General features: G+C 37.0%; 1 protein-coding gene across 6 annotated transcripts in view; it reads left to right on the top strand.

Annotated features, from left to right (window-relative positions):
• Positions 1–23,324, top strand: part of INVS (inversin) — a 101,348-nt gene that overhangs the window by 38,281 nt on the left and 39,743 nt on the right. For 4 of the 6 annotated variants that reach the window (XM_074576459.1, XM_074576458.1, XM_074576460.1 and 1 more), the window contains 4 exons: positions 7,139–7,312; positions 11,686–11,853; positions 18,179–18,359; positions 21,174–21,283. In XM_074576459.1, coding sequence (XP_074432560.1) covers positions 7,139–7,312; positions 11,686–11,853; positions 18,179–18,359; positions 21,174–21,283 — 633 coding nt within the window. Of the gene's footprint in view, positions 1–423; positions 515–7,138; positions 7,313–11,685; positions 11,854–18,178; positions 18,360–21,173; positions 21,284–23,324 lie in introns of all 6 variants that reach the window. The other 2 variants (XM_074576461.1, XM_074576462.1) reach the window with 1 other exon arrangement.

Raw genomic sequence — 23,324 nt, 5'->3', positions numbered from 1 at the left:
ACTGCTTAGTGTGACCTCTTCTGGTACGCTCTGTAATCTCTGCCTGCTGGTGTTCAAAACAAATGAGTTCAAACTAGGATGACTGCAGAGAGCTGACAGTATTTTGGGGGGAATGTAGAGATAAAAACACCAATGCTTGTTTAGGTTTTAAAACCTGCACTGTACTTTCATGGGTAGAAAGAGTGAAGTGTGTGTGTGTGGAGGTGTCTTAAAAAAAGCAACAAACAAAAGCTAAAAAACCCAGCCCAAAACTGAGAGAAATGAGGGGGAAAAATCCAAAACACGGTAATTCCACCTGGAAGAAATATCTAGCAATTTTTTGAAAAGGATTACATGTCCTTACTCCTATAGTGCTGTAGTAACCTAGATGGTAATTTTTAACCTTCAGTTCTAATTTGTGGTTTATCTGTAAATATTTCTAAGGCTTTCTCTTCTGCTGGAAGCATATGCCCTGACTGCATCTTCAGTGCCTAGGACTGTCGGCAATGAAGAGCCCTTAAAAACCACCTCCTTTGTAAGAATCGCTTTTAAATTGTTTTATGTTCTTTTCGTCTGTCTGTTCCCAGTACTGGGAAAGCAAGTATGTAATTTTGAATTGGAGCCAAAGTAGCATCTTCACGGTTTAACAGCTTGGCATTCTTTTTAATGACTCCTGCCGTGTTTACCAGGAGGTTATATAGAGATGCTGGGCTGCCTTTTTGCTAGCTCTCTAGCAACCCTTACAGTCAAATAAATCTTCACGAGCCTATTGTAGGTATTCTGAAAACCAAATGTAGCTGTGCTGTAACAGTCAGTAGTCAGCTCGTGTGCGCTACATTATAAATTATTACAAATCAGTCTTTCAAGTCATGTTAAATATTTCACATGGATTAGAATCATTATGCTTCTTGAAAATGTGGTCTCAGCAGTGAATAGGGAAATAAGCAATTTTTCTGTAAGTCTTGGCCCCTCTTAACCCAGTGATGACAAGGTGATGGTAGACTATCTATGGATGTGCTTTTGACACTTGGAGAAGTGTACATATTCCTCTGACCTATAGCCTTATCTTGTGCAGCTCTGTTTCTCCCTTTGTCAAATGATGTTATATTTACCTACCTATGTAGTATATTTTTAAAATCCAAAGATGAAAAGTGCAACCTCAGAGGTATATCCACACTACAGGGTAGTAGAAGTGGTTAGTCAGAGCGTAGAAGCATATGGTGATATAATGACCAAGTTAACTCACCTAGAAATAGTGGGATGAGAAGGGAAATAAATTTTCATGGAGCTCTGTTGCGCATCAGCAGAATGTTTCTGGAACCCAGGTGAACTCTTTAAAGCAAGCTTGTTTGTCTCTGAAATACTTAAAAGTTTGCTTTGCAAAATACTTAAGCATCATTCATCATTATGTGCCCAGGAGAATTTTATTTGGGATTCTTCAAAGTCTTCCTGATTGTTGGTGCATAATAAATGGCAATCTGGACTACAGTGAAACTGATACGCTGTCATTCATTTAGGATTTAGATGAAATGGTTCTATTTCCCCCTTCTGTTTATCCTTTCCATTTCTTCTAGAACCACATCTGGTCCAGGAGAGGGATATCGATTTACTGAGGCTTTAGCCATATAAAATGGAATTAATATAAGGAGAAAGAATATTAACAGATTTAAGAGGGTTGGTTCCTGTTCTGTTTGTAACTGTACTTGTCTACTGTCTTTTGGTATTATCTGTAGTTGGGAAAAGTGTTTGGACCCTTATCTACTTAATGACTGTCTAGGAGATGTCTGTGGTGAGACTTAGTTTCAGTATACGCACACTTGGTATTAAGATACCTCCTCTGTTTCAGGTGGTGTTTTATTTTACATTACAATAGTCAGTAATCCAGGTTTTAACATGTATGTATTTTATATGATGTTACTCTAAATGCCCCTACTGCTGTTACAGACTTTGACTTTCAGTTCACAGAAAGAAAATATTATACATTTTACAGGAACTGTACTCAGTTTCTTTTCAATTCTGAATCAGAAAAGCGTCAGATTTTAGCCAGCTAAGAGGAGAGCAAGTAATATGTTCCTAGTAAGTATTAATTGCAGTTGTTCTTCTATTTCCTGATAGCTGAGCAGTGATCCCCACTGGCATTGCCAGGCTTCTACCAAACGTAGCAGAGCACTGTACGTGACCTCTCTTCTGGCAAGTTAAGCTGTCTCAGAGGGAACATGCATGATATCTCACAGTTGAGGAGAGAATATCCTGTCACCTGTAAGGAGGTTAACACTTGTGTGTGCTGAGAAATCTCTGGAAGAATTTTGCTTACATGAAGAATAAAACCTTTCACAAGAAACAGGATTAACTACAGCAGTTTGTTATTAGCTCTGTGTTAGTCTAAGATTCACGCTTTAACAATGTGTCTTGGAATGTATTAAATTATCTACCTGTATTGAATAGGTACAGTAAAAAGTTCCATTAACAACTCTGAATCTTTCCTATACTGCTAGATATCATGTGGGGAGCAAAAATCATAGAATCAAAACCTCTTTTTCATTTTGGGTGCTGGAATATTTGTACAGCTGTATTTTTATGGTAGTGTTTTCTATGTTAGGTTGGTTGGTCTCTTGTGTTACCTATTACCAGAGATCCAGCTAGTAGGGATGGGTGACATTATTCAAGCCTTCCTAACAATAATATGAAAATATGATTGCTCTAAAAGTTGCAGTAAATTGAACTGTTTTGGACAGTGGACCAGTAGGAACCTGTGTCTGCCGTTTTGTTTTGGGGGAAGGCTGAAACCTGACCCAGAAAGGCTTTAGGTGTAGAGTGGCTTCACAGTGATGCAGGAATACCTTTTTCCCTATACCCATATGCCCATGTTAGGTTCGGTCACATACTAGGTCTCCTGTTCTCCATTAGTTTGCTAGGGAAGAAGAAGACTGCTGCTGATCCAAGGAAAGGAAAAAGAAATGTTCTTTCCCTAGTCTTCACACTGCTGAGTGAAGGTACCATGGGCCAAGTTCTAAGGAAGTGTTTGAAACAAAGGCACTGGGCGACTTAGAGCAGGGCTGTGCCTGGCTGTATAGAGTGGCGTGATGTGCAGTGTGAGGCTGATGTTTTTAGTGCATTGGTAATACCACCATCAGTAATTTCAGTATCAACCTGCAATCAGAATCATAAAAACACTGTTACAGTACAGAGCTTGTTTTTTTCTTTAGCCTGTCGCTTCGGTGACTGTATGGGGTGGATTGACTTTGGCTGGTTGCCAGATGCCCACCCAGCTGCTCTCTCGCTCCCCTTCTCTCAGCAGGCCAGGGAGAGAGAATAGGTTGAAAAAGCTGCTTTAGATGGATGAAGAAATAAACACATGGCCTTGTAGGCCTGGAAAAGTAGGTAGAAAAGAGTTTACTGGCAGTTTTCTCCTGGAAATTGTTCCTGGCAATAGAGTCATATAGAAAATGCTAGACAGGTTTTTTTTCTGAATGAATTTGCAATTTGGGGGGATAATTTTTCAATTTCAGGGATTATCTGAATTCTGGCAAATTCACTGATTCCAACTAAGATGTTTCTCCCATCGCTTTTTTTCTCTATTGAAACATTCAGGAAAAGAAAGTTTTTTCCAACTGCTTAGCAGTTAAGCTTGGGGTCCAGAACTTTCTTCAAAGTCATTACTTGATGGCAGAGCAATGATTGCTTATTGAACTATCTGTCTACCAAAATATGTGTTATACTCCATTGCAGTTAATATATGTGGCTGAAATTTTGAAATAGCAGAAGTGTTTCTTCTGATTATGCTGAAGCTAGTTGCCAGCTGTTCTCTGAAACCGTGCTGTAGTTTGCATACAGGTTTGAGTCTTTTGGCTAAAAATAATTTTAATAGAACATAAAAGAATTTTAAGACTCAGTAAACTTTGGCTACCAGAAACTGAGTTTTCTGTACCAGTATTTAATCCTTCTTGCTCATAATGTTTTCACAGTGTAACAGAATCATTTCAGAGACATTATCAATGTTAAGAGACCATGGGGTGACCCAAAGCGCTTCATGCTGCCCAGGAATCTTTAGGCCAATCAAGTGCATTTTCTAGGAGTTAAAACTAGCAAGCTATTGTATGTAAGAATTTTCTAAAAATTCAGGAATTTGACTAGTAACTGCTTTTCAGATTAAGCATACTTTTTCCCTCCTCTGCCTAGTAAGATCTAAATTAAATCTGCCTTCAGGACACATGGATAATTTACTTAAGCAGTAATCAACTGAAGGTGGGGAAGTTTTCCTTTGTCATTAATAGGGATGGTATTATTTTCTAACAAGTGAAAGAAACACAGCAACATTCATGCTATTACTAAAGTAAAGAATAGCAGTCAGAAGTAAGAGCATGAATAGGATCATTACAAATAAGTAATGTAAGTACTGGTGTTTTCTGTGGTCATGTTTTAAAAAAACTTAAATCATTTGGAAAAAACAGAATCTTTTGTGTTTCAAAATGAGGGGATTTATTACAGATTCATTTCTTGAGGAGAGGGATTTGTTGGTGGCTAAGCATGCAACAGAATAATATGGTAGTATCGGGTGGAAAAATGCATAACAGCAAAAATAAAATACAGTATAGGGAAAGACACACTAATAATAAAAATGCATGTTTCCTTAGTTTTATGTATTATTTTAACTTTGACTCTTTTTTCCATCTGAATTCATTCAAAAAGCACAATATACTTGTAAATCTTCCAATAAGTATCCATCAACAAGAGAAAATAAATTTTTTTTTTCTTTCATGTGTATGTATGCACATTGAGCCAGGAAGTACTGAAAACAAACCAAATGCATTATCCTCTGTGATGGAGAAAAGCAGCTATATTTCTTCCAAGACTAGTATTCTCTCAAGTTATTTAACGTTGTCTTCTCCCAGTCTAATTCCCAAGCACATCATGATACACTGTGATTTTTTTTTTCCTATTTTTTTTCTTTTTTAATGAATTTTGCAAATTCTTCTTATATTTACCTGTAAAATATAATGGCAATAATGAGGAGTTTTTTCATCCCTAACTCATTCCCAAATTTATCATTAATTCATTTTGAGTGTGTACTGGGAGGATTAGTAGCTGTGCAGACATTATGCTGTTCTGCCTCTGTAGTTCAGTGTATGCCTTCATGCGTGTCTGTGTATTAAAGGGACAAAATCCTAAGGTTATGCTTTCCCTGACGCCAAGCGGAAGAAAGAGAATTAGTCAGTACTCGCTGTGAATGCTGTTGAAGAGTACAGTAGCCATGCTGTGTCTGGCAAGAGAAGTTTGCATTTTCAGGCAGGTTTGTGGTAAGGTTTTGGCAGACTTCTTGTAGGCTTTCACTGAAGAGCAAGAACCGATGACAATGAACTGTAGAAGCAGGAAGAGGTTATTTCATCTGAGCTCATTCATGACTTGCTTTCCCTGTTTTGTATTTTAAAATGAAATAGTATAGCAGGAAAAAAAATGGCATTCATTTATTTTAGGTGTACTTGGTGAAATCCATTCTGCCCACATAAAGCTCAACTCTTCCATTTTTATTAGTCAAAGAGCAGAACAGTAACATATGTAAAATCTGCCCTTCCAATGTTTATGGCTGCTATGGAAGATGAAACTGGAATATTTTTATGCCCTGGCACTGGATACTGCGGGGCCCTCTGGAATCCTTTGGCTCATCTCCACCCTACCATTCCGCTGACAAAGTGATTCACAATTCTGAGTTTTATGATGTACAGAATGGCCCCCATTCATTAGCACTGATTGCCTTTCTCTACATGGCTACCTTTTTTTCATTGTTTTTCCAAAGACAGCTTAAAGGGACTAAGTTAACTTATAGGATTTATGGAAGAGTTGTAGCAGACTGATATATGTTAATTTGCAGGTAGATCCATAAGCAGAAGGATCCAAAGACATGACTTCTATTGATTTGAGTGTCACCTTTCCTGTGTACATTGTCTCCGAATGCTGCAGCTTTTCTCTTTTCTCTTCTCTTTTGAGCTTTCTATTTTCATTATATTTATGGGTAATTGACACTTTTACTTGAACAGTCAATATGTGAAATTGGCAAAAACTAATATTTTGGGAAACACTGGGAGGCAGTGAGCAAAATTGGGAGACAGCACACTCCTTTCACTGCAGGAAACGTTAAAAGTTAGAGTGGGAAAAGAATAGGGATGTTTCAAACGTTATGACATGAGTTAGATCCAGATGTTTTGCTTTAATGAGTTATTGCTCCAGCTGTTACTGGTCCTTGACTGAACCTTAACTGCTGAAGGTGGTTTGAAAAACCCAAAGGAGTTTGTATTGAAGTGAAGTGGAAGCATTGAAATGTCCTATGTAGCATCAGTCTTATATGGAAAATAACCCGCCAGCAAGGGGTGGTAGCAAGTCAAGGCTGGCTATATCTTAAATCACTACAGCTTCTTCATGATTGCATGATTGTAACTTTAATTTTTAACTCGTTTCTTCAGTGATTTGCGAAATAAAACCAGATTGTTTTCTTTGGGATCCACCCTCAGTTATTAGTCACAGGAGCATTTCTACATTATTTCTTTTGAAAACCTAGTAAGTCCAGAGTATTAAGTATTTTCAATGTGTTACAAAGCTAGCTGTCCCATCCATTTATCATGCATACCATAGATCAAAACTCTTATACAGTTCCCAATTTAAAAATGTAAGAAACAATCACTGTTCCATGTATTTGTTACTTATTCAGATGAGTACCTTTTATCTCTCTGAATCATTCCCTGTTATTTTTCTTACTTTCATTTTGGAAATTTTAATCTTTCTTCATGCTTAGTTTTATTCCTCATCCGATAACTGTCTGCCTTGCTGAAACCAGCATGTAATGGTCTTATTTCAGTTTTTACATGGTTCTTTTGAGGTTAAACTATCAAGAAAGTCTGACAATATTGCAGAATTATTGGTATTACTGAACCCTGTCTTACACAGTCTGCTAATGGAAGGTATGTATCTAATACCAAGTTGTGAAACAGAACTTAAAAATCAAGAGTTAATGTTTTTTAACAAAAAAATCTTCATTAGATGTTTGCAAAGCTTAGAGCTGGTTTAGTGCAGGTTTTTAGGCACTGTAATACAGTACATATGGCTAAACAGTGTCATCGTTTGGTTTGATGAACTGGAATAAATTTCTGCTATTTTTCCTTCCCAGGGAAATTACCGCTTCATGAAACTTTTACTGGCTCGTCGAGGGAACTGGATGCAGAAGGACTTAGAGGATATGACACCATTACATTTAACTACACGTCACAAAAGTCCAAAATGTTTAGCTTTATTGCTAAAACATATGGCACCTGGAGAAGTGGATACCCAGGACAGAAACAAGGTAAAAATACTGCTTATTTAAGGCGACACTTGTAGCAGCTTTAAAAATTGGTGTTACATCAAACAGTTGTGTGTGGAAAAAATATTTAATTAATAAATAATTTTTTCCAAGTCTTCAAAATGGTCGCTGATGGAGCAGTGGCAGAATTGGGGGAGAGCAGCTGTCATTCATTTCAGTGGCCAATCTGGCCCAAACCACGACATGGTATTATAATGATCACCTTTAGAAATATTAATATTTTCCCGATGATGGCAGCAGAAGGTCTACTATTAATGCACGTGCACTACTGTTTCTGTGAGTGCATCATTTAGTGAGAGGGGTATGATGATGAAGTTGATTGACTTTCATTTGAAGCAGAGCACCAGTTAGTTACTTCGACATTTGTTTTGTGAAACTGCAGACTTCCTTGGGAGAAAATGTAATCTTAACATCTTCAGAGCTTTACATTACTACCTTCTTAGAATAAAGTCCTTCAGACTAATTTTCTGCATCTGTAGTGACAACAGTTGCTTGAAAGGCCAGGAAATCTGGTGGCTTTTCAAGCTGTATCATATAGTGCATATATCGTCATGAGTTTTCTGATGTCCCTTTGCAAAGTCAAGTCATGCTCTATCACATCAATAAAATTACCAGCCTGCTTCAGGAGCATGCTGGCTTCTAAGAGCCTCAGGAAGTAATCTACTGATGTTTGTTAAAAAGGACTACCATTGAAATGACCAGCCAGAAGAGATGATAGAGCTTAGAAGGAAAATGGTGCAGTTCTTAAGACAACTGCTGGGCTATTTTCCTTCATACAGAGGTGACTGCTAGCCCACAGTAATAGCACACTAACCCATTTTAAAAGGAAGAATAGTTATTTCATATATAGTAACTATATTTTTTGAGGTGCTCAAATTAGTGTGGTTCTTGAGTGCTTTGCAATGCTTGATTTAAAACTGATGTGAAACAGTTGCCTCCATTAGCATTAAGAGTAGGGTAGGAAGATGCATAGGACTTTCACACAGTCCTGACAGACATTATAGTAAAGGATTTCTTGTGTTTCCACATACGTTTTGAACAAAACAGATTCATCCCTCTTGTTGGCATGCTGGATGTGTGTTCTGTTTGCAAGATGATCACGTGGCCTTTAGTAGACAGATTTCTAGTAATTATTGTGGACCTGTTAATCTGGGAGCAAATTTCATGTGCTTGAGCAGTTTGTGTATCCTGAAATCTGAGAGAGACTTCTTTCAAAGAACCCAGAGATATGAACATTCCCTAAGACAATTTTTTTCTGCAAGGATATAGTGACAGAAAGCGAGACACTGTGAATGTAGATCCCAAAAAGAAGACCAAAAAACAATTATGTAACTACCATTGGCTTGGTATGGAATACAACTGGAACTATTACTGATAATGGAGGCTTTTTAAGCATTGAGCAGGAAGGTCTCTTTCCTACAAGTTGTAAGTGATCTTGGAACTGGTGCAAAAACTCCCATACCTGGCACTAATCTAACACTGATTCAAATGTGCGTACCCTGATCAAGTGTAGTTGAATCAGCTGATAACAACATACCAGTTTAGTGAGGCTGGTCTTAGTGGAAATCATCATTACATGTCTCATGTAGTGGGTTTTCATTCTACCACAAGAGGACATAGTAAGAGAAAGGGACTGGCCTTTCTAGTCAAGTGACAGCTTAAACTCTGAAATCCTTGTTTGATTTTTATCATCTAGGAAGCAGGATAAGACACCTGCAAGCCCAGTTTCCAACAAATGCATCTTCTGTCCCCTCTGGACAATGGATTTGAACCAGCCTGTGCCCTAGCAATCAACTGTTTGCCTTCCAGGATATTCTAACATGTATCATGGAAACCCTAGCTATAATTACAGCAGTCATTCTGGAGAGGGCATGCTGACTTCCTGACCATGTTAATTAATTAACAAAGGTATATGGAAACCAGCCAAAACCTTTTAGGAACATTGCCTGTTGTTCAGCAGATTTCCAAGGCAGTGTTAAAGCAGCGCCAGAATTCCCACAAAATGTAGAGCACTTTTATTCCAGTTTGTGTCATGAGTAGTCACAGTAGCAAAGATGGAATTCAGATTGATGAAAGGCGGTCTCAGGGACCCTGATGGTCACATAGGTTACTCGTTTCCCTTACCGCAACTATGCATGTCAAGATTGGCAAATATAATTCCTGAACATGAGAGAGAACAATTGTTTTTCACATCTACTTCCATGTAGGCAACTGACTGAAAAGCAGGTTGTAGGTGAGAGAAGGCAGTAAACCAAGCCTACATTGGCCTCCTGGTAATCAAAAGTTTTTGCTTTCTTTGCGATTGTCAGTTTCTAGGGATACTGGTCAGCTCCACTTAAGAAACAACATTTCTTAACTTACTACAAATTTCTACTGCTGGAATTTTTTTCAGTTTGGATCCTGACAGGCTGTGATGGTTTGAACATGCTTTGTGGTGCTAGGCTGTATGTGGTTGTATAGGGCGTGAGTTATCAGACCTTTCCTTGCAGCACTTCCAGTTATGTCTTAGAATGAGCTCTTTTTCAGTGAACTACCAAATAGACAAAAAGGTCATGCTATCATATTATGTTACTATGGTACTAAATTAACAGCTTAAAGCAACAAACACAAAAAATAGGCTCTTTTTTGCCTTCTTCCTTCACAGAGACGTTAAGGATATGATACTGAACTCATACATTCTATCTCACTGTTCAAGGATGCAAAACCAGGGTATCGTAGGCTTATATGCAGGTGTCAGGCAGCAGTTATTTCTATCCATTTTCAAATCAAAGTGCCATGTAATATTTTGCATGGGTGATGGGGGAAGAGAGATGGGAAATAAAATTCATTCTGTATCTTACAATCCTCTGCTACTTGTCAGTTGGGAGCGATATGTCTGATAAATAAAATACTTGTTAATATACCAACATTTTACTGTTTAACAAAACCTCACACATTGGTTTGCTTATGTAATTATGAACATCAGTAATGCCCATAAAAAGCCCCTGGCAGTCAGGAATTGGCAGTGGGAGCATGGATTGCCTTTTTGATGTTTTATTGGACTGCCATGGATTGGTGGGTATTAGATTCAGTAATATTCAGCCTCAGAATTCTGAGTAATCAAGGACAGTGCAGAAAGTCAAAACCTTTGCTCGAGATGGATCCAAGTCCAGTGTCAGTATTCAGTGCCATCTTCCTCTAGTGTTATATCCTTCTCCATCAGTTTGGGTTACTCAAAGAGATTTCCAGATTTAAGAGGGACGAAACTAATCATTGCAGTTGTTGAGTAGTGCAGCTCTGGTGCTGAGGACTGCTTCAGATGATCCTTCTGACTTGGACAGGGTTGCTTAATACCAAGCTCAGATATGTTCTCCAGGTCTGAAATTGCTGCACCCGATGGCATTGCCCTTTTGGCTTGCTAAGTAGCATGGACAGTATTCTCCTGCCATAGCTCAAGAAAACATCATACAAAGCAGTTAATCTTCTGCCAGAAATACTTACATTCCAAGCATAAGGGCTTCTCAGTGTGGGTCTTGCGTAAGGTGATGTAGCTTAGATGTGATTCAGACCTCCGTAGCAAAGTAAGTACCTATTCTTACTTAGGTAGATGGGCCTCTTGTTCAGTTTTGTTTAAAGCCTGTTTTCCAATGTTGAGTTGTCACCCACCCTAGGTACATACGCTGCATTTTCTGTCAGTCCTTTTTATTGAAGTGTTACAAAAGATTGCTCATTTACCCATTGTTTAAAGTTGGTTTTTTACCTGTGGTCCCTGCCCTTTTCTCAGCACTGGTGGCACCACAGATGGAATGCTGTGTTTACTTCTGGGTTCCCCAGTACAGTAAGGGCATAGACATACTGGAGCAAGAGCCAGAAGGACGATTAACAAATTGGAGCATCTGACATCAAGGACAGTCTGAGAGACGTGCAAATGTTTAGCCTAAAAAAGAGAGAGTTTAGGGGTGATTTTACCAATGTGTATAAATACTTGATGGGAGGCAGTAAAGAAGATGGAGCCAGACTCTTCTGAATGGTCTCCAGTGAACAGACAAGAGGCAATAGGCACAAATTGAAATATAATAAATTCTGTTTAAACCTGAGAAAATATTTTTTTTTACTCTGAGGGAGGTCAAACACTGGATCAGGTCCAGAGAGGTTGTGGAGTCTCTGTCTGTGGAGATAACTAAAAATCTGACTGGACAGTGTCCTTATCAACCTGTTCTAGTTGACCCTGCTTTGAGCAGAGGAGCTGGACAAGGTGATCTCTTTCATTCTGTGAAAATAGAGTTAAAGCATATTTCAGGTTCTAACCAACTTCAGTTTTCATCTTATATTAATTTTTCAACTTGTTTGTAAAACTTGTGAATATTGTGTTCCAGCAAACTGCATTGCATTGGAGTGCGTACTACAATAACCCAGAGCATGTGAAACTTCTCATAAAACACGATTCAAATATTGGAATCCCTGATATTGAAGGAAAAATCCCACTTCACTGGGCAGCCAACAACAAGGACCCTAGTGCAATTCACACGGTGAAATGTATTCTGGTAAGAAAGTCTATTATTTATATAACCATTTCTGTATTTATTACTTTACTTTCATAGAAATATTTTTTATTCTCTTGAAATTTTTCATTTTAGTCCACTGACTCTTTGAGAATGAAATTGCTTTTTCTAATATACAGGATTTTGTAAGAAATAATCTTCAATTTTTGCTCTCTTGAAAGGGGTTTCTTGTGAGTTCAATGGGCAAATATCTTTGCTCTAACTCATGGACTATAAATATTCTCTTAATCAATTTGATGTGTGTAACTGTTCATTTGGGGGATAAGGGAAGGAAGAAGGGGTTGCAAGTTTTCCTAGTTAAAATGGCCAGGCATTTTACTCATCTCAGTTGCATCTTGCACACTGATTTCTTTGTTGTGTGTCTTTTCTTTGTTATTTGAAAGTTTATTTCTAGTTAGCTGTACTGAAAAGTCTAATTTAATTTGTTCTTTTGAGTCATAATTCTGGAAAATATTTGATCGATTATCAATCAGCCCACAATCAGTTTATTGAGAGACTTTCCAAATATTTTTGTGTATGGATTTGTCCTGGTTTAAGGTAAAACAGAACCAACTTTCTGTTCAGTAATTTTACTTCTTAGCTAGGCCTCTTCTAACTCTCTGAAATCAACAGCATATTGTGCAGAAAACTGTTCACTCTCAGAGTGATAAGACCTGATTATGCCAAGGAATGGTATGCAAAGAGGCTCTTGCTTACACTTATTGCTATAACAACCAAGGTCAGCTAATTTCGTTATTTGTCCTGTTGGAGGGTCGGAAGCAGAAAAGCGTAGCGAGGGTCCCGTCTATGGGGAAGAGCAGACGGGCCAGGTGACCAAAACAGGGGTATTCCATCTCATCTGCCCCATGTTCAGTATAAAAGCTGAGGGATCAAAGGGTCAGCCCTCTTTCTTCACAAGAGAAATAAATTTGCTGAAAAATGGGTAAGGATTGCTGTATTCAAATACAGACTTTTTCAAGTGTTAGATAGGGTAAATGTTTCTAAAAGTTGTGGTGAGTTGGCCCCAGCCAACAGCCTAACACTTGCACAGCCACTGGCTCACTCTCTTCTTGCGAGACTGGGAGAAAATAGAAAGCAGGCAAGAAGACTTGTGGATGAAGATAATGACAGTTTAGTATGGAAAGCAAAAGCTGTGTGCAAAAAAAAAAGGGGAAGTTATTCACTACTTCCCATCAGAAGGCAGATGGCAGGCACTCCCAAGAAAGTGGGGAAAAGGGCTTCAGCAGACTTAATTGTGGCATGGGAAGACAAATGATGTAGCCATGAATGACCCCCCTGCCTTCTCCTTTCCCTGAGCTTTTTTTGCTGAGCATGATATTATAAGGTATGGAATAGTGCTTGGGTCATTTTGGGTCAGCTGTCCCAGCTTTGTCCTCTCCCAATCTCTGGCCCAACCCCAGCCCACTCACTGGGGGGAGCAGGACAGGGCAGGGCATGAAAAAGAGAAATCCTTGATGCTGTGCAAGCACTATTCAGCAACAGCCAGAACATAGAATCATAGAATTGCCTAGGTTGGAAGGGACCTTTCAGATCATCTAGTCCAACCGTCAACCTAACTCTGACAAAAACCAGCACTAAACCACATCAATAAGCTCTACGTCTACCCATCTTTTAAATACCTCCAGGGATGGTGCCTCTACCACTTCCCTGGGCAGCCTGTTCCAATGCGTAATAACCCTTTCAGTGTAAAAATTTTTCCTAATATCCAGTCTAAATCTCCCTTGGCGCAACTTGAGGCTGTTTCCTCTTGTCCTTTTGCTTGTTACTTGGGAGAAGAGACCAACCACCACCTCTCTACAGCCTCCTTTCAGGTAGTTGTAGAGAGCGATAAGGTCTCCCCTCAGCCTCCTTCTAGGCTAAACAACCCCAGCTCCCAGTTTCAATCATTGGTATAAAGCCCAGCACCATACCTGCTGCTGCAAGGAAAATTAACTTCATCCCAGCCAGATGCAGTAGAAAAGGTCAAAAATACCCGTCTCCTTACTGAAGGTGTTCTCAAAGGTTCTCTTTAGGTAATACAGAATCAGGATCATATCCAAGTTTTTTGGTTCTTTGTTTTTTTTACTCTGACAGTTGAAAGAGTGTATTCTTGATTCCATCTAATCTTTTTCATTCCAAGTAGTTATACCTATATATGCTTATTGATGGAGTAAGATAATAAAAAGTTTAAATGAAAAAGTAATTTAGCTTACAGGATATGCTGTAAAAGTTGTTGATACAGAAACATTGTTACTAGGTAATCAATCTGTTGATTGAATCTGTTCTTAAGTGTAAATACCTTTTTTGTTGGTGGTGGTGCTTCTGAGTTTAATCCTTTAGTAAGATCTTGTCTTATCTCCAAACTGAAGTGTTTTTCTTACTTGTCTTGAGAGATAACTGTCTAGTAGAGCTCAGAGTCTTCCCCTCCTGTCGTAGCTACTTTTGCTATATTACCCAGTTCCAGATCTATTGCCCAAGAATCACCTTTGATTCTCATTCCTCTCTAGGTCTTCACATCCAGGTTAACTTTAATTTTTTTTACATTCTTTCTGCATGATATTTCTAATGTACATACCCATACAGTTAAAATTTCTGTCATCTTGTGTCTTACTTTACAAAATTGCATTTCTAAGTTCACGAGAATATTGCCTTGTAGTGATAGCAGTGCAGAAGGCCGACAACTCAGTGTCACTGTTGCCTCTCCATTTTTTTAATCACATCGAACGCAAACCATTTGTCTTTGCTTTCACGATAGAGTGTTATAAGCTTTAAGCTGTGTGCTGTTGCTCAGATAGCGGTCAGATATTGATATCTACCGCTGGTCAATCTGCATTGGCAGCCTTTGTTGCCTGCTAACTAAGTTATGAAAAACAGCACTGCTGTTGTTTCTCTCATGTTATCTTTAACACTCTGGAAGAATTCCCCAGAAAATTATTTGTCTCTAGTGTCCAATTCTGAATTCTCCAGAGCTGCTTTCCAAAAACATGACAAAAGTTAAGCTGCTGGTTTTATTGAGACCACAGTCTATGATACTGAAAAATACTGTCTTGTTTTTCCATGCTCTGCCATCTGGATGTGTCCATTTGTTGTCTCCTGTTTATAAATTCATAAAATTAAGGGGTCATCTTTCTGTTTAATGTTTGTATAGTACTTAGCCCATTAGGATTGTCAAATTAAACAATAATGACAAGAGCTCAACTGAATGCTGAAGTAGGTTTGCAGGGGTGACAGTTATATCTAATATCGGTTATATCTAGTATTGAAATCCATGAAATACAGCCAAAATGGAACTCATGACATATTTACAAAGTGAACATGTGAAGCAGAGAGAAACTTTAATCTGGAGATCCTCTCATGGTCAACTTCCTTTTCCACCTTTCCAGATTCAGCAGTGCATGGTTACATGAAAAACGTTGGGAAGATTTAAGGAGAAAAGAACAGAATAAGGTTCCATTAATATGATGGAAGCAACTGCTTAGTACTCTGTCTATTTTGTATCTCTTCTCTTAATTTATTCTTCATGGTAAGAGACATGACATTTATTTATACAACACTTCCCATTATTGCCTACAATTCCATTGTTCTAATTGCTGCAGAAAAATGTGTAGCTTCTGTTTCTTCTGTGTATTGTGCTTAAAATATTAATATACTATGGCAGTTTAATTATAGCTAGTTTTACACCAAAACCACTTCAAATCCAACGAAATTATACTCTTGTATGTAGGCAGAAAGAGGCCTAGAAAATTTTAGTTTAAGTGGCCAAAAATTCAGAACACGTGAGTACTTTTAGACTAGAATATAAATAATGGCTTTGTCATTAAAAGATTTTTTACCATTTTGCAAAAGTAACACTTGATTATGGGGATATATTCTGGGGAACATCAGTGACTTTGAGCCAGTAATTTTAGGAGTCACTTATTTAATATGTTGTGCTTTTTAGAAGGCTTAAAAATTATCTTTACGGATTACATCAATAGATTATAGGTAAAGGGAACAAGCATTTGTTTTCTTGTTTGTCCATTTAGTTCAAACAGATTTTTCTCTCGTGGAGTTAGAATTTCAGTAATAACTTCTGTGCATATCATCATTCATTTTTAGTCATTCTTAAAGTGATTCTTATAAAGATCACTTCTGAATTTTTGCAGTGGGCTCTATACTCCCCCTGCTGAGCTCTTTGAACAGACAGAAAGTAAGCGTATTATCTGTTAGCTTTCTCTTGAGAACTATTAAAGCTAGCAAAGAACATAAAACTTCACTTTTCACTGTAATGGCTCAGATAAATGCTTTTGAATGCATATTAAAAAAAGTGCTTTTCATGCTTTGATTAATGTGGTTTGTGGGTGTAACAATGTTAACTTTGATTGTATTTTTGGTTGAGAGTGTCACATTTATCAATTTTTTATGTTTTTAATAGGTTATCTGTTATTGTGCTAGTGATTAGATATAGTAATGAACTACAGTATGTTTCAAGTATGTTAAATTATTTTTCTAGCAAAACATGGCTAGCACTACGGATATCTAAAATTCTGATGCAGTTTTTTAATATGTGAGACAGGCAACTTAATTAGCATTTACAAACAGTATGTGAAGTATGTAAATGTTTAACTTTGGAAAACTTATATTAATCAAGTATTAGGAGGTTGAAATTGACACTGTTAGAAAGCAAGTCAGTAAGAAACAAAGTAACAGGGCATTGTGGAGTTCAGGTTACTACTGCAGTATTAATTTAGCCAGATTGCTTTTAGGAAGTATGGTTAGATATAACTCTAAATGTTTTGGGGTTTTTTCTATTAAATATAATATACAGAATGTACAACCTTGGTCAATTAGTATTTGGATAGAAACCGTAACTCTGAAATTCCTGACTTTCTGCTGCTTGATTCGTCGTTCTTAATGTTAGATGTTAGTTTTCTATGTAATAGTTACTGCATTTCAAATAATGCAAATGCAAGTGATTTTATAGCCTATTTGTGTACCTAGTGAAGTCAGTAGGAAAAATTGCAATTAGTTTAGTGAGAAAGGGATCAGGAACTGGCTTTAGCTGTTAACAAGCTGCACTGATCACAGTCTCTCCCTTCTCTCTAAAATGAGTATATTGTAAGATACAGTGTGGCTCTGTATTTTCAGGAGGATTGCTTTTCTCAGTTATCATGGGTTAAAATCCGCTCTAGTGTTGGAAGTGAAAAATTTCAGGACTGCCCTCCGTTTTTTTTTTTTTTTTTCTTTTTTTTCTTTTTTCCCCTGCACAGGCTTCCCATGACTGCAGTGAATTGTTCTGAATTGTTGGAGATAGAACAGCAGACTTAATCCCTATAGTTTATTTAAGCTCTTGTTTTGACATATGCTGCTTCTGCTCTAGATGTTTAGCGTCCCGCTTCTTGAGTTTCTGTTGTTTTATTATTTAACAATTTCTTTACAGGTATCTCTTTTTTCATGAAAGTGAAGTTTAAAGTTTGTATTTCGTGGGGCTTTATGATATTTGCTATTTGGAGATCTCTGCGGTGCTAAGCCGATGTTCGTTTGTACCTCTTCTGTTCTTTTGCCTGAGAAAGTCATGAAGAGAAATCTGTCTAGAAAAAAGTTGATGAGAGAGGAAATTATTGTAATACAGAACTATATAGCTAGGGGCCTTATGTGAAAGTAATTTAACATGTTTTTTAAGAAAATGTGATGAAACATCAAGTTATATTTATTAATGTGTATGTTATGTGATCAAATGACTAATCACAATACTTTAACAGATTTATTTTTTTTTTATTCATTACAAGTAGATGCATTCATTAGAAATACTCTTTTGCGTCTATCCTGTCAGCTAGAGACCTTCACATCTCCTTTAGAAATACTCTTGATAGTCGTGTGGTTTTAAAATGCTAGAAGATTATTACAATAAAAGCCATAAGATTAACTTGTACACCCTAAACCCTAAAAAGGGTAGCGTCCAAGGAGAAAAATATGAAGATATATATGTCATGTTTAACTTAGAAAATTAAGTAGGAAGATCTAGTTATTTTCACTAGAGCCTGAGTTAGTCTTTTAAAGATCTGTGTAAGGAGCCACTTCTGCAACAGACTGGTAAAACTACAGGTTGTGTACCAAAAATCATGTCTTGTACAGTAATTAAGTAAGTATAGAAAAAATTCCGTAAGAAATACTTGAAAATAGCCTATACTGTAACAAAAGTGCTTGGTTGTAGAGCTATATTCTACTGAACAAGGACAGGTTATCTCCTTATTATAAGACTCTCCTTATTATAAATCTGTAAAGAGTATGTAGTTTTTCTCTTCAACTTAAACATTTTTATAATTTTGTATTTATTTTTTTTTTAAAGGAAGCTGCACCTACAGAATCTCTGCTTAACTGGCAAGACTATGAAGGACGAACTCCCCTTCATTTTGCTGTTGCTGATGGGAATGTAGCTGTTGTTGATGTCCTGACCTCCTACGAAGGCTGCAATGTGACATCTTACGACAACTTGTTTCGAACTCCCCTTCACTGGGCAGCTTTACTTGGTAAACTGGACAATGCTGAAGTCATTTAATAATTATTTGACTATGGTGTTTAATCTTTTTTCTTTCATTCTAGCCTGGCATTATGTTAACTAAACTCTTCAAACAATAATAGTTTTTGCTAGACCAGGATTAGAAGTTTCTGTGTAGACAGGTTTTTTTAGCTTCAGATTCTCCAAAGCACTGTAAATGTGTTACTTCGGCAGGCTATATATGTTCATGATTTAAGAACAGTTAGACCATATTGAGATTTTTTTGCATATGTAGCTTTGCTCATAGATTAAAAAAAAAGATATTCTAGAGCAATTTACATGTGTCTGGTTAAGCGGATTTGTGGATTATATTGTCCAGTTTTTACTAAACTGCTCCTCACAAAATAGACAAGTGATTTTAAAAGATTTCCACAAAGAAACCACAAATAATCTGGTAATTCCAGCACAAGTGAACAACAAGAAAATGGCAGAGCTGACATTTCTCCTACTCCTACTACAAGCTCTTCATCAGATACATTATGACAATCTAATCAGGTCTGACAAGAAGTTTTATTCAGATAAAAGTTTTTTTCTGTTCAGATTGCTACCCTGAGACTCAGATGCTCTGTGAATTATAGCCTTGCATATGTGAATTCGTCACAGTTTGGTTTTACGGGTTGCAAAACTGGATCTTTGCAAAACAGGTGAAAACTTGATATAAACAGTCTAAATACAGGGGAAACTCAACTCATAAAATGACAGGCACCAAAACAATATGAGTGAGAAAATTGACCTCCTGTTTTCCATTCTCCTATGTGCAGGAGGAAAAAATAAACACCACCAGATAAAAAGAAAGCATCTTCAAACACTCTCTCCCTGCTTTTAACAGGCTTCATCCCCACAACCCTTTGGGACACTGCAGACAAAGAATGCCAATAAAAGAATCAGATTGCTCACTGGAGCGAGTTACTGCAACTCCAGTGACAATATACGTGTAGTTTGATTATGTTTATTTAAAAAGAAAAAGAAGAAAGAGTGTTCTCAGATTTGCATTTGCATTCAAGTAGGGATATTGAATTTTTACAGAGAAATTGTGAAACATTTTAAGTGTCATAGAATCAGACTTCCAAAGAAATAGTCATTATCACTTGGTTCTGTCCAAGAAGCAAAATTTATCGTGTTTTGAAATTGATTGTATTTAAGAGAGAAGTTTTGTCTGTTGGAAAAATGGATTGTTTGATCAATGTGGAATAAAGGGAGAAGATGTGCCAAGACCTCCAGAGTCCTTTGTGAAGTTGATGAGGTCTCTAGGTGGCATATGCCCATGGGGAACTTCTGATTGGTAAATCATGATTACTTTTTAGGGTTTTGTTTTTAAGTTAGATACTGAATGCTGTATATAATTCTCAAAGAGTCTAAAATGTTACTAAATGGGTTAACAATAGGGGGTTTTAAGTATTGCATGGATACAGCCACAAACACTCTGTTAAAGGTGATGAGTTGCATGTGACTGCATCTTAGGGCATTGTTGCTCCTGTTACCTTTTCTTTTGGAGATAAAAGTCTTAGCCAAATTATATCTCTTCTAAATCAAAGTACTACAGAAATGACAGTTCTTGACCTCAAGAACTGAGTTTTAATGTTTACGTTAACATCCACATGAGATCCATCTTTAGACCAATTTATTTACGGTTGTACCCAATACAAAAGTTATTTTCATCTCCCTCAAGCCTTCTTTCTCATAGATAATTTAGATAATCCTATTGTCCTGAATACAGAGTTCAGCTACCCTTTTTCTAGTTGAGTGTCCTGAAAGTTCAGGCAAGTTTTTTTCCAGGCTTAGTACTCCTATGTTTTTCCTGCTAGGATTGCACTGAGAACCAACTTCTTCCAGTGCACCTCAATTCACTCATAATCTTGAGATGGGAAGAGCATAGCAACATTATGTCTCTTCTTTTTAAGTGTTTTCTGGTAGGAAGGGACAGAGTGTTGTGATGTTCTGGGTCCAGACGTGTCTTAGTGGCTGAAAGGAAAGAAGAGCGTTCCTGTAAAGCCCCTAGGAAAAAAAAAATGCCCACATCCTTTTTGACCCAAGTTGACCATTTTCTCTCGTTTCTGCTGCCTATAAAGTCTGAAAGTGCCGTTCCACAAGACTTCCCTAGTGCACCATCTCTTAGGTTTTAAAAAGCTACAGTCCACAATTGTTAAACAGCTTCATTGTTTTCATTAAAAAAGTCTACTGCTAGTAGAAAGTTTTACCTACTTTTTTTCATTTATTCTAAAGTAATTCAAGTCAAATGTGCAAAAGTAAAAAGCGGCAAAATTGGTTGTTTTCTCCACACGCAAGGTGCTGGGAGATCTCCCCTGTAAAATCAGAGTATTTTTATGTGATTTATGCAGCATCGCAAGCTGAATTATCAGAAGCTTTTTCTGGAAATATTAAACTCATTCATTGCAATGTTAATATCGCAGTTGTCTGACCAGCTACTGATGGTTTGTTTGTTTAGGACAATGCTCTAGTGATTTATTTTAAAAGAAATAGAAAGTCTTTCCACATGTTGCTGCAATTCATATGTCATTCTGATTTACAGATGCCCCTCAAAAATAAGGATACAGAGTGTGGAACTGGAACATGAGGAAGGTGCATGCCAGGCTTAATAGTTCAAATATCAAGTCTTATGTTTCTCTCTAATCTTTAGGCTAATGGCTACAACACAAACATACTATTATTTACTGAAGTCTGTTCATTTTCTTCTGTTTCTTTTCTTTTTTTTTTTTAAATAGGGAAGTGTTTAACTTTAGGATTTGATACATGCCTGATTTCATTATATTATTATTTTTCTCAGGTCATGCGCAGATTGTCCATCTCTTACTAGAAAGAAATAAGTTTGGAACTATCCCATCTGATAGTCAAGGTGCAACACCCCTACATTATGCAGCTCAGAGCAACTTTGCTGTAAGTAGCACATACCCTAAATGTGAAGTAAATATATTTTGCTGAAACACTTACAATGTGACAAAGTGTTTGAGTTGTTTTTAAAACAATGCACAGTGTTGTTTGCACAAGTTAATTCAGAATTTTCCGATGTTACGTGACTTAAAAGTGGTTCATTTCAATCTATTCAAAATAGGTTTTAAAAAGTGAATTGCTGTACAAAGAAAAGCCCTTTGATCTATACGTTTGCATCAGAACACACAGTAGTCATTTAGGTATTTCAGTAGAAAGCAGAATGGCACCTACTATTTTACAGTGCTTTTTCTTTTTAAGTCTCATTATAGCAAAATCTAAGCAGGTATAAGGTATTTAGAGTAAGGTCACCTGTATAAGTATTTGCACAGCTGCTTCAGTACCAGACAAACCAGTCTTTGCCTTCGAGAAGGTAGTTAACTTATTAATATTTGCTATTATGAATAAGCCATTGTCTCATAAAGGATGGATACATAGTGAGTACCTTTTGTCACAATTCTCTATGAACACTATATTTTTTTAAGTTTCTTAAAGTTTTTAATATTTTTAAAATATTTTTTAAATTCAGACAGCAAAGAAAATTGATTTCTCAGTCAGCGTGATTCTTATATTTTGTTAGAATAGGTAATTTTTTTCCAGAGCAAGATCTGATACAGTAGAGCTAATTATAAAACTCAGCAGTTTAATGATTGCTGGTCATAGATGTTATTATAGTAGTTCTCAAGCACTGGGAACTTAAGAACGCTTCTTCGTGCCGCTCTGTCTCTCATAGTTGAATTATGCCATGTGTAGTAAGCTGAGAGCTCCCATCTAAGTTTTCTTCAGTTGTATTATTCATAACCTCCTTTTACAAAAAGGGTTATTTAGTGCCTCATTAATATAGTTATGTAGCGCATATTGCAGCATTTTCTTAACAGGGATACTAATTTGGGTCTTTCTTGCCTACTCATATGTTAATTTTCATAAAACAAGTAAAATGTAAATGCTCTTGAAAACCATTCAAGTTAACAAATCCAGAAGTACTATTGAAAGAGGCAATTGACCAATGTATATTAATACCACAGCTGTCACCCTCTGTTTCCATCTGAGACTGAGTTTTGAGGTTTTGGTGGGGTTTTTTGGAGGTGGTCCTTAGTAAGACCATACAGATATTTTTTTTTTAAATTCAGGATTTCATTGGAACATATCTCTGTGTATAATTTATGCCTTTTTAGAGAATTTTTTTATTGATGCTGAATATTGTCCATTACGTGGTATGTACAATTTGGGTCTGACTCACACCCCTGAAATATTTATATTGTAAAAGCCTTTCTTTCTAGTTTGAGTCCGACTCATGGGAAAGAATGTTTTTATTTACAATCTGGTGATTATCTCCACATGATTTTATCTTTTTTTTCTTTTCTTTATTGATACATTCCTAAAAAATGATTTTTTCATACTGGCTTGCTTTCTCTGGGCTTGATTCAGTTGTATGAAACATCTTCATTATGTCGCTGCCTTTTGATCCCACCAGCCAGCCAAACTATGATACTGTTTACGTTTTTATGGGGAAATAGAGTTGGTGATGGAATCAAACATTCTTTTGTAATCTTGTGCACTTACAATGAAGGTACTGTTTTCCATCTTATATGAAGAATCAAACAGGAGAATCTCATTCAGATCTGCAGGCCTCTTTTAATTGGTGATGTATCCAGAACCACTATTTATGCATGCCTAAACTGTGTCTGGAGCTTCTCTCTTTTTTACCACTCTGGTTGTTGCTGAGCACCACTATTTGCTTTTTTTCTCTATCACATACAAATCCTTGAGAAATTCGCACCACTGTATTCCATATACATAGTCAAACAAATGAGTAAAGACACATCCATGTTTGTTTTGGCAGTAGCTTCTATATATGGTTTGAGAGCCACCGTGCTGTTCTGTTCAGACTGTCCAAGTCTGGATAGGCATGGTATGTTTCTCAGTTAAAATGAGATCTTTCTTAGTTCGTAACAACAAGAAGAAAGCTTGCTCTTTTGTGTTTATTATA

This window comes from Larus michahellis, chromosome 2 (assembly GCF_964199755.1).
Source record: "Larus michahellis chromosome 2, bLarMic1.1, whole genome shotgun sequence".
NCBI classification, from domain to species: Eukaryota; Metazoa; Chordata; class Aves; order Charadriiformes; family Laridae; genus Larus; species Larus michahellis.
The sequence above is the reverse complement of the archived record's forward strand: the minus strand, read 5'-3'. Positions and strand labels throughout refer to the sequence as shown.